The sequence below is a fragment of the Manihot esculenta genome, chromosome 11, assembly GCF_001659605.2.
Source record: "Manihot esculenta cultivar AM560-2 chromosome 11, M.esculenta_v8, whole genome shotgun sequence".
Lineage (NCBI taxonomy): Eukaryota > Viridiplantae > Streptophyta > Magnoliopsida > Malpighiales > Euphorbiaceae > Manihot > Manihot esculenta.
In genome coordinates, this window is record NC_035171.2 from 31,929,714 (window position 1) to 31,940,714 (window position 11,001).

The window sequence follows — 11,001 nt, forward strand, 5'->3', positions numbered from 1 at the left end:
TTTTTTTTATAAATTTGACTAATATGTATTTAAGTTAATAATTTTCTCAATGATATTTTCTAAAGCATATTATAGTAGCTATCCATGATTTGTTTTTTTTATGTTGAATATTCTTCAATAGGTATGGTGTATGACTGAAATACTGCATTTTCCTTTTATGTAATAGAAATTAGAAATCGCTTATGTTTGCAAAAAACAAAGAAAAAGAGAAAAAAAAGGAGAAATAGTATCACAGGGACTTGTTAGAAAAATAATAAACAAAAATCAACAAGTAAAGATTTACAAGTTTCACAAATAATTCATAAATCATCAAACACTTGCTGCTAAGTTTATAAACATCTGTGGTAAAAAAAAAGTCTATAAACATCTAATCAAACAAATCCCATCAAATAAAAGAACCCAAATAGGAAGATCCCCACTTTCCTGTATTCCATTTTTTTCTAAAATAGAAAATAAGCAAAAGAAAAAACACCAATATTATTTTATTTCTATATTTCCTATGTGGATAGAGGGCTAAGTTGACATACGTCGCCGCTTCACGGGATAACATATGCCGCACTTAATCAAACCGTTTACATTGCACGGGATAACATAGGCCGCACTTAATCAGACCGGATGTGCAGGTCCTAAACCCATGCTTCTCAGAGTAGATCTTATGGCTGCCATTACGCTATTAATTTAATTTTAATATTGTTTCCTACAAACGGTAACCCACCAATCAGCTTACTCAACTCACCACTCTCATTCATCTCCTTGATCTCCTCGGCCCCGCCAACATACTTCCCTCCTAAGAAAACTGCAGGTAACCTAACTTTTTGGACACAGTAGAGTGGCTGAGATCACCAAGTAGGGCTCACACACGTCCGCCGGAGCCACCTTCACCTAGGTACTTCTCCTGCTCATCTTTCAAAGATATCAATGCCATTCTCTTAGAAGAACAAAATGGATCCAAATCCCAACCCCAAACCCCCAGAAGACCCTCCATTTTCCACTGCGCTCCCCACTCCACTGCCACCCACCGCAACCACTCTAAAACATTCATAATTTAACCAGGGTGAAATTATGAATGTTTTAGAGTGGTTGCGGTGGAGTGGGGAGGGATCCGGACACGGTGAAAAATGGAGGGTCTTATGGGGTTTGGGGTTGGGATTTGGATCCATTTTGTTCTTCTAAGAGAATGACATTGATATCTTTGAAAGATGAGCAGGAGAAGTACCTTGGTGAAGGTGGCTCCGCCGGCCGTCTCAGGGAGGTGTGAGCCCTACTTGGTGATCTCAGCCACTCTAGCCACATTATATATAGAGAGAGAGAGAATGGAAGAGACATGAGACTAGTTAGGGTTACAAAGTAGGACTGGACCGGGCCTTTGGTGCTATTAAAGAAAGGGATTCTATAACTTTAACAATAGAGTGTCTGATCAAATTCTTGATTCATCATTGGTTTAAATCTTCGGAGGTCTTTAAAAATATTAGATATTCTCAATATTTATTCTAAATTTGAATTTAGTAAGAAGGAAAGTAATTATATATAAAGTCAAGTTTGATTGGAAAAATTTGAAGTTATGGTAATTAATTATTTATGAGTTTTTAATATTAATATTTGCAAAAAAGATGTCAGCCAATTGGGAAAAAATGACAATGCAGTATATGGTAATATTTTTAATTCCTTGGTTTCGAGGATGTTCAGAGATATGAAATATTTATTCTAAATTTGGATTTAGTAAGAAGGAAAGTAATTATATATAGTCAAGTTTGCTTGGAAAAATTTAAAGTTATGGTAATTAATTATTTATGGGTTTTTTAATATTAATATTTGCAAAAAAGATGGAGCAAATTAGGAAAAAATGGTAATGCAGCACATGTAATATTTTTAATTTCTTGATTTCGGGGATATTCACCAGTAGCCAGAGGGGTGCATTGAGATCTGCCAATCCCTAAATAATTTTTCTCAGCTAATGTGGAGAACTCCAATAAATTCTGTTTACGACTATAGAACTTAATTGTGCCATATGTATGAGCAAATGCATGTGCAGGAACAACTCAGAAATCATTATTGAAATTTTAATATCATTTCTAGAATAAAAGATGTCATAGGATCACAATGGTTTCTTCCCGCTACTTCCATCTTAGTAAGGAAAAAAATATTTTTTAGTGTATATGGTATAAGAAAACTAATTAATTTTTTAATTTAAAAAATATATTAAAATATTTTTAATATTTTTTAAAAAATATAATTATTTTTTATTAATTTTAAGGTTAAATATTATAAAAGAATTTAAAATGTTATGAATATAAAAATTAATTAATAAACTTTTTAAATATCTAAAATATTAATTAATAAATTTTTAAAATTATAAAAATTAAATAGTAAAATATTTAATGAATAAAATTAACCTAATCATTTACTAATAAATTTTTTAAAATATTTAAAATATTTTAATATATTTTTTAAAATTAAAATTTTTTATAAAAATTAAGTAATAATTTTTCTTAATGCTTAATATTTTGATTTAGTGATTAAAAAAATAAATTATAAAAAATTATCTTTTATATTCAACTAATCACTAACATAACTACTATTCCCTACTAAATAAGGTGAATAATCAGTTAATAGTTTAATAAAACGGTTAATATTACAGAAAAAAGACTCTTATCATCAAATCTTATCCATATGCTTATATGAATAATCATCCGTCCTTAATAAGTGAGGCTACACCTAAAATTTTATTGAAAAATGAGAATTATCAGTATGGACTCACATTTAAAAATTAGAAAATGGGGAGCAAACAAAAGGAATTACATTCCCAATTGAGTCATGGTTCGGTTTTTATTTTGAATTTAAATAGTAATCTGTTAGGTTTTGAAGCAAAATTAAAATAAAATCAACATCAATTTAATTAAGTTGTTTTATTTTTCTTTAAATCAAATTAAAATTTGATGTATGTCACTTTTTTTTGCATGAAATCGTTGAATTGAAATCAATATTTAAGAATTTTAGAATATGGGCGTAAATCTCTAATTTCATCTTTCACGTTGACCTTAAATTGACCACCATGCATTACATTATTTATTTAAATTGAGTAGTAGCTTTTTATGATACAATATTTAAATTTATCTCGTATTTTTTTAATGTTGTTTGTTATAAAATTGACAAAATAAAATAAGATAGAGTTTAATTTTTAAAATTTAATAAATGCTCACCCGAAAACATTCTACATATTAGTATATTGACTAATATTATTATTAATAAAATATTGTTTACTATAAAATTGACGAAAATGTTTTTTATAAACTAATAAATCAATAAATTGAGTTATTTTTAACTACATTTGATGGGAAGTATATATTTGGATCCAATTTATTATAGATTAATAAATTTTTAAAATTATAAATAATAAATTATATTATAAAATAATAAATAAAATTCACTTTAATATCTTTTTTTTTTTTTGAAATAGGAGTTGGGGGAGTAGAACCTTAGACCTCTCAAGTCTATTAGGATGCATTTTCCACCAGGCTAAGTCTCGGAGTGCCTTTGATATCTATTAACTTCATAATAAATCTAATTCACTTAAAAATTTCTCCTTTTAATTTTTCCATTTTGGTTCAACTTGTGCACCACTAATCTATCCAAACCGGATTTTGATGAGTCAACTTTTAAAACTAAAATGGTTTTTAATAAATATATTTAAAACTAAATTTATGAGAGAAACATTTACAAACATCAATAAAATGTGTAATATAACTATTTTATATTTAATTTAATTATTTATTTTTAAAGTATAAACAATGATGTGATTTAACAAATGATATAAAATGAATTTCATTGTTCATCTCTCTAAAATAATAATGAAAGAACATTCACAAAAAACCACCCTATGCAAAATCGGTTAATATTTTTAATAATTGAACTCGTTCAAATACGATGAAAATTTATATTAAATTATTTAAATTCATTCTAAAATCAATTATTATGACTCAAACTAATACTATATTTATATAATTTTAATTAATAATTTATAAATAAATTTTTTAATTAATAATTTTAATTTTAAAACTTAATATTTCATAAAATAATTATAATATAATTTAAATGAAAACATATAAAAATTTATAAATATTATTATAAAATATATATTTTAATTAAATTAATTATTTATATAAATAAATTTAGATAATGATTATTCAATATGAAAAATCCAAAGCCAAGCAAGTCTACCATGAATTTAAATCAAAACTATTTTAAATCTAATTATATATTTTATTCAAATTCATTGTAATAAAATTTCATCAAATTAAATATTCAAAAATATTTTATTTATTCAAATCTCTAATTTATATCGTTTCATAAGATATTTAGCTATCAATTGTATTAAAAAAATAAAAATAGTTAGGGAATATATTTTTTTAACTTATAAAAAAATTAATTATTATGTAATTATACTTTAATTCTTAATACATTAGGGACAAAGACAAACCCAAATTGGCCACCCATGCATGAGTCCCACAGAATCACGTGCATGCATCGTCTCAAACACTAATATCTTTCCTCTTCATTAATCATCACAACATACAGGCCATTTCCCCATTTCTGACTTCTCTATCTCCATTAATGGAGAGGCCGCTCATCGAAGTATCAGACTCAGAGGTTCGTCTAGACTTTATGCTCAATTCCAAATGCCGAGCCAACGTCCGCCTCAGGTCTCTCTCCGCCACTACCCCAATAGCATTCAAGGTCCAAACTTCATCGCCGCACAAGTTCCTGGTTAATCCACCAACTGGGCTTATCCCTCCTTCATCCTCTACCATCTTTCAAATCATACTCAGACCACAAACCCATCTCCCATCCTCTTTCCCTCGTTCTCCCTCCGACCGTTTCCTCCCAATTCATCCGATTTGACTAACCCCGATTCTCTCAGCTCATGGTTCTCTTTCCTTCCTCTCTGGTCAACTCAAGATTTTAAGCTCAAGGTTGCCTTCGTCGGTCCATTTCTTCTCCGGCACGCTGTCAGCAGTGGGGATGTTATCTCTGTGAAGAATATAATAAAGAGGCAAAGGTCGATACTTTCTGAGTTGTCACCGAGAGAGGCTGAGTCGCTCCTTCGAGTTGCTACTGAGTTGGCTGACCCTGAGGGTATGGTGAACTTACTGCTTGAAGCTGGGTTGAAGATTGACGCACGGGCGAAAGCGGATGATGTGGGCTTTCATCAAATGGACGCAAAGTGGCAATCCAAAGGCTGGAGCGAGCTGCACGTGGCAATAGCATTTGATCAGACGGACGAAGTTTTGGATTCATTGGATAGTTTTGGGCCATTGGATTTGAGAGATAAAGAAGGAAGGACACCGTTGCATTTGGCGGCAGGTAGAGGGAATATCAAGTGCGCTAGGGTGTTGGTGGAATCCGGTGGCCCACAAATTCAATTAACATGCCATAAATAGTATCAAAGGGACTTGTTAGAAAAATAATAAATAAAAATCAACAAGTAAAGATTTACAAGTTTCACAAATAATTCATAAACCATCAAACACTTACTGCTAAGTATATAAACATCTGTGCCAAAAAAAAAAAAAGTCTATAAACATCTAATCAAACAAATCCCATCAAATATAAGAACCCAAATAGGAAGGTCCCCACTTTCCTGTATTCTATTTTTTTCTAAAATAGAAAATAAGCAAAAGAAAAAACAGCTACTACTTCCATTCTAATATTATTTTATTTCTATATTTTCTATTGTGGATAGAGGGCTAAGTTGACATTCGCCGCCAGTTCACGGGATAACATAGGCCGCACTTAACCAGACCGTTTACATTGCACGATGTGCAGGTCGTAAACCCATGCTTCTCAGAGTAGATCTTATGGCTGCCATTGCACTGTGCGCAAAGAACATGTCTCAGCTCTCCACAAACATCACAGAAACTATTGTTTCCTACAAAGGGTAACCCACCAATCAGCTTACTCAACTCACCACTCTCATTCATCTCCTTGATCTCCTCGGCCCCACCAACATACTTCCCACCTAAGAAAACTGCAGGTAACCTAACCTTTTTAGAACATGTGATCATCTGTATCTCGTCGAGATACCCGGCATCCATGGACAAATCTCGCTCGTCAATTGGGATGCGAAATCCACGGAGGATTGATCTGACGGTTCTGCAATCTTCGAATGTTTTGCGGACAATGCCGAGGCTGGTAAAGTAGAGGATGATCTCGTGGTCATCCTGGTTAGGAGGTGGTGAAATTATGAATGTTTTAGAGTGGTTGCCGTGGTGGCCGTGGAGTGGGGAGGCGCGGTGGAAAATGGAGGGTCTTCTGGGGGTTTGGGGTTGGGATTTAGATCCATTTTGTTCTTCTAAGAGAATGGCATTGATATCTTTGAAAGATGAGCAGGAGAAGTACCTTGGTGAAGGTGGCTCCTGCGGCTGTCTTGGGGAGGTGTGAGCCCTACTTGGTGATCTCAGCCACTCTAGCCACATTAGAGAGAGAGAGAGAGAGAATGGAAGAGACATGATACTAGTTAGGATTATAAAGTAGGACTGGACTGGGCCTTTGATGCTATGAAAGAAAGGGATTCTATAACTGTAACAATGGAGTGTCTGATCAAAAATCTTCGGAGGTCTTTAAAAATATTAGATATTCTTAATATTTATTCTAAATTTGGATTTAGTAAGAAGGAAAGTAATTATATATATAGTCAAGTTTGCTTGGAAAGATTTGAAGTTATGGTAATTAATTATTTATGGGTTTTTAATATTAATATGTGCAAAAACGATTGATAGAGCATATTTTAGTCCATTTTATCATTATGTTCTTGATGTTTATTTACATCTTTTCTGCTTAATTTTGTGGGTTTAATTATGTTTTGCAGATATTAGGTGTAAAGAGACAATCTGGAGAAAATGCTCTTAAAACTGCCAAAAAGTGCCAAATAAGGAAAGTTTTCAGAAAAAGAACGTTTTCAAATGAGGAAAGTGCAGAAGCAAAAGCAAACAAGGAAAACTCACTCAGAAGATTATTTGAAATTCAAATCGCAGATCTTTCTTTCCTTGTTCAAAAATGTGCACACACTGCTGTAGTTATATCTTCTTATTTAGGCAGCAAGATCTCAAAGAGATACTTTTCCTCTTCTGCATTCAATATTCAAATTTCAAAAGAGGCTCCACCTAAAAAGAAATGTATGGACAAGCATATCTTCCCCTTTGAAGATCAAAATTCGTGCATCCTTCCTATTCAGAAACAATATGCACGCTTTCCTCTTCTGAGAGCCATCTGCGCGCCACCTTCCTTTTCTGCAACAACTTGGGCAGCAAGTTGCACATGGGCAGCATCTTGGGCGGCCTCTACACTAATTAGGAAGTAAGGTCAGCATCTAAACTTATTTAGGAAGCACAATCTGTGCCTCTTTCCCTTTCTGAGACCAAACCGCGCGCACCAACTTCTTTCCGCAAAGCATTCGCGCGCAGCCTTCCTTCTGAAGCCGAAAAACGCGATTCTTTCCTTTTCAGACATAACTTGGGCAGAAAATACCTCTTGGGCAGTAAGTATGACCTAGGGCAACACTTTTCAACTATAAAAAGCCACATAAGGAGCCTCTACATGGTCCTTAAGCCCTCCTTGGGAGACACCTACGAAATTCACATCTCTTCTTCTACCTTTCTTCTTTTATTTTATTTTTAATTTTGTTTCAGCCATGAGAGGCTGAAATCTTTAATTCTAGTTGAGGATTGGTTGAAACTAAGGTTGTTTAATGGGTTGTGAGATCTGAACATAAATTATTGTCTTTGGTTTTGTTCAATATTTATGCAATTGATGCTTTAATTATATGATTACTTTGTTGTTTTGATCAAATTGGCCACTTGATTTTAATTGCAAAGTTAATTGATTGTTAGTTGGGATTATTTTTAGTCCGTAATTGCTGGAAATATTCTGACCTTAGAACACTTGGGATAAAACCCAAGAAAATTGCATGATCTAGCATTATCTCCATACGTTTGGGTAGCTAGGATTGGATCTCTTTATTTCTTTATGCAATTGACAATTGTTTTGATGCCTATGGCCCAAAGACGTTCCTTGGCAATTTGTTAATTAGTAATTAATTAGAGGACGTTCCCTAATTAATTTAATCATAAGGAGAGACATGGTGGTGAGAAGCGTCTTCCACCCCCATAACTAATCTATTGAACTAATCAAGATAATCTAAGTTTCAATGATCAACCCAAACAACCAAAGTGGATCCATATCTTCAACTAGGCTTTTCTCATATTGATTTCCTCTTTTATTTTAACTATTTGCTTTCTATTATTACTCTCATTATTAGTTACTACAATCAATCTCAAACCCCCCATTTTACTTTTATTGCAATTTATTTTTATTCTGCTTCCAGTTTATCTCATTTGATCCCACTTTCAGTCTTTTATCTCATCTTAATTTATTATTGTTTCAGTTCATTTTATTGGTCTTGTTGAGAAAAATAAATAGGTAATCAATTCTCTGTGGATTCGATCCTTTCACCACTATCTGCAGTTGTAAAATTGTTGATAACCAGGAAGGTTATTTTTGACCGGCTTCGACAACCGCGAGTCAACGATGGAGCCAATTTGGAAAAAATAGCAATGCAGCACATGATAATATTTTTAATTCCTTTGTTTCGGGGATGTTCACAGATGAAATAATTATTCTAAATTAGGATTTAGTAAGAAAGAAAGTAATTATATATATAGTCAAGTTTACTGGGAAAGGTTTGAAGTTATGGTAATTAATTATTTATGGGTTTTTAATATTAATATTTGCAAAAAAAGATGGAGTCAATCGGGAAAAAATGGCAATGCAGCACATGGTAATATTTTTAATTTCTTGGTTTCGGAATGTTCAGAGATGAAATATTTATTCTAAATTAAGATTTAATATGAAGGAAAATAATTATATATATAGTCAAGTTTGCTTGGAAAGATTTGAAGTTATGGTAATTAATTATTTATGGGTTTTTAATATTAATATTTGCAAAAACGATGGAGCCAATCGGGAAAAAATGGCAATGCAGCACATGGTAATATTTTTAATTTCTTGGTTTCGGGATGTTCAGAGATGAAATATTTATTCTAAATTAAGATTTAATATGAAGGAAAGTAATTATATATATAGTCAAGTTTGCTTGGAAAGATTTGAAGTTATGGTAATTAATTATTTATGGGTTTTTAATATTAATATTTGCAAAAAAAAGATGGAGCCAATCGGGAAAAAAATGGCAATGCAGCACATGGTAATATTTTTAATTTCTTGGTTTCGGGATGTTCAGAGATGAAATATTTATTCTAAATTAAGATTTAATATGAAGGAAAGTAATTATATATATAGTCAAGTTTGCTTGGAAAGATTTGAAGTTATGGTAATTAATTATTTATGGGTTTTTAATATTAATATTTGCAAAAACGATGGAGCCAATCGGGAAAAAATGGCAATGCAGCACATGGTAATATTTTTAATTTCTTGGTTTCAAGATGTTCAGAGATGAAATATTTATTCTAAATTAAGATTTAATATGAAGGAAAGTAATTATATATATAGTCAAGTTTGCTTGGAAAGATTTGAAGTTATGTTAATTAATTATTTATGGGTTTTTAATATTAATATTTGCAAAAACGATGGAGCCAATCGGGAAAAAATGGCAATGCAAGCACATAGTAATATTTTTAATTTCTTGGTTTCGGGATGTTCAGAGATGAAATATTTATTCTAAATTAAGATTTAATATGAAGGAAAGTAATTATATATATAGTCAAGTTTGCTTGGAAAGATTTGAAGTTATGGTAATTAATTATTTATGGGTTTTTAATATTAATATTTGTAAAAACGATGGAGCCAATTGGGAAAAAATAGCAATGCAGCATATGGTAATATTTTTAATTCCTTGGTTTCGGGGATGTTCAGAGATGAAATATTTATTATAAATTAGGATTTAGTAAGAAAGAAAGTAATTATATATATAGTCAAGTTTACTTGGAAAGATTTGAAGTTATGGTAATTAATTATTTATGGTTTTTAATATTAATTATTTGCAAAAAAAATGGAGCCAATCGGAAAAAAATGGCAATGCAGCACATGGTAATATTTTTAATTTCTTGGTTTCAGGATGTTCAGAGATGGAATATTTATTCTAAATTAAGATTTAATATGAAGGAAAGTAATTATATATATAGTCTAGTTTACTTGAAAAGATTTGAAGTTATGGTAATTAATTATTTATGGGTTTTTAATATTAATATTTGCAAAAACGATTGATAGAGCATATTTTAGTCCATTTTATCATTATGTTCTTGATGTTTATTTACATCTTTTCTGCTTAATTTTGTGGGTTTAATTATGTTTTGCAGATATTAGGTGTAAAGAGACAATCTGGAGAAAATGCTCTTAAAACTGCCAAAAAGTGCCAAATAAGGAAAGTTTTCAGAAAAGGAAGGTTTTCAAATGAGGAAAGTGCAGAAGCAAAAGCAAACAAGGAAAACTCACTCAGAAGATTATTTGAAATTCAAATCGCAGATCTTTCTTTCCTTGTTCAAAATGTGCACACACTGCTGTAGTCATATCTTCTTATTTAGGCAGCAAGATCTCAAAGAGATACTCTTCCTCTTCTGCATTCAATATTCAAATTTCAAAAGAGGCTCCACCTAAAAAGAAATGTATGGACAAGCATATCTTCCCCTTTGAAGATCAAAATTCGTGCATCCTTCCTATTCAGAAACAATATGCACGCTTTCCTCTTCTGAGAGCCATCTGCGCGCCACCTTCCTATTCTGCAACAACTTGGGGCAGCAAGTTGCACATGGGCAGCATCTTGGGCAGCCTCTACACTAATTAGGAAGTAAGGTCAGCATCTAAACTTATTTAGGAAGCACAATCTGCGCCTCTTTCCCTTTCTGAGACCAAACCGCGCGCACCAACTTCTTTCCGCAAAGCATTCGCGCGCAGCCTTCCTTCTGAAGCCGAAAAAACGCGATTCTTTCCTTT

The 11,001-nt window shown here is 31.8% G+C and overlaps 1 protein-coding gene and 1 pseudogene across 1 annotated transcript; one reads left to right on the top strand and one right to left on the bottom strand.

Annotated features, from left to right (window-relative positions):
- Positions 1-4,528: 4,528 nt before the first annotated feature.
- LOC122725160 overlaps positions 4,529-11,001 on the top strand; it is a 21,100-nt pseudogene continuing 14,627 nt past the window's right edge.
- On the bottom strand, positions 5,745-6,429 carry LOC122725163 (uncharacterized protein At3g28850-like). Its single transcript, XM_043962070.1, has one exon. The coding sequence runs from the start codon at positions 6,090-6,092 to the stop codon at positions 5,745-5,747; it is 348 nt and encodes a 115-aa protein (XP_043818005.1). The 5' UTR covers positions 6,093-6,429.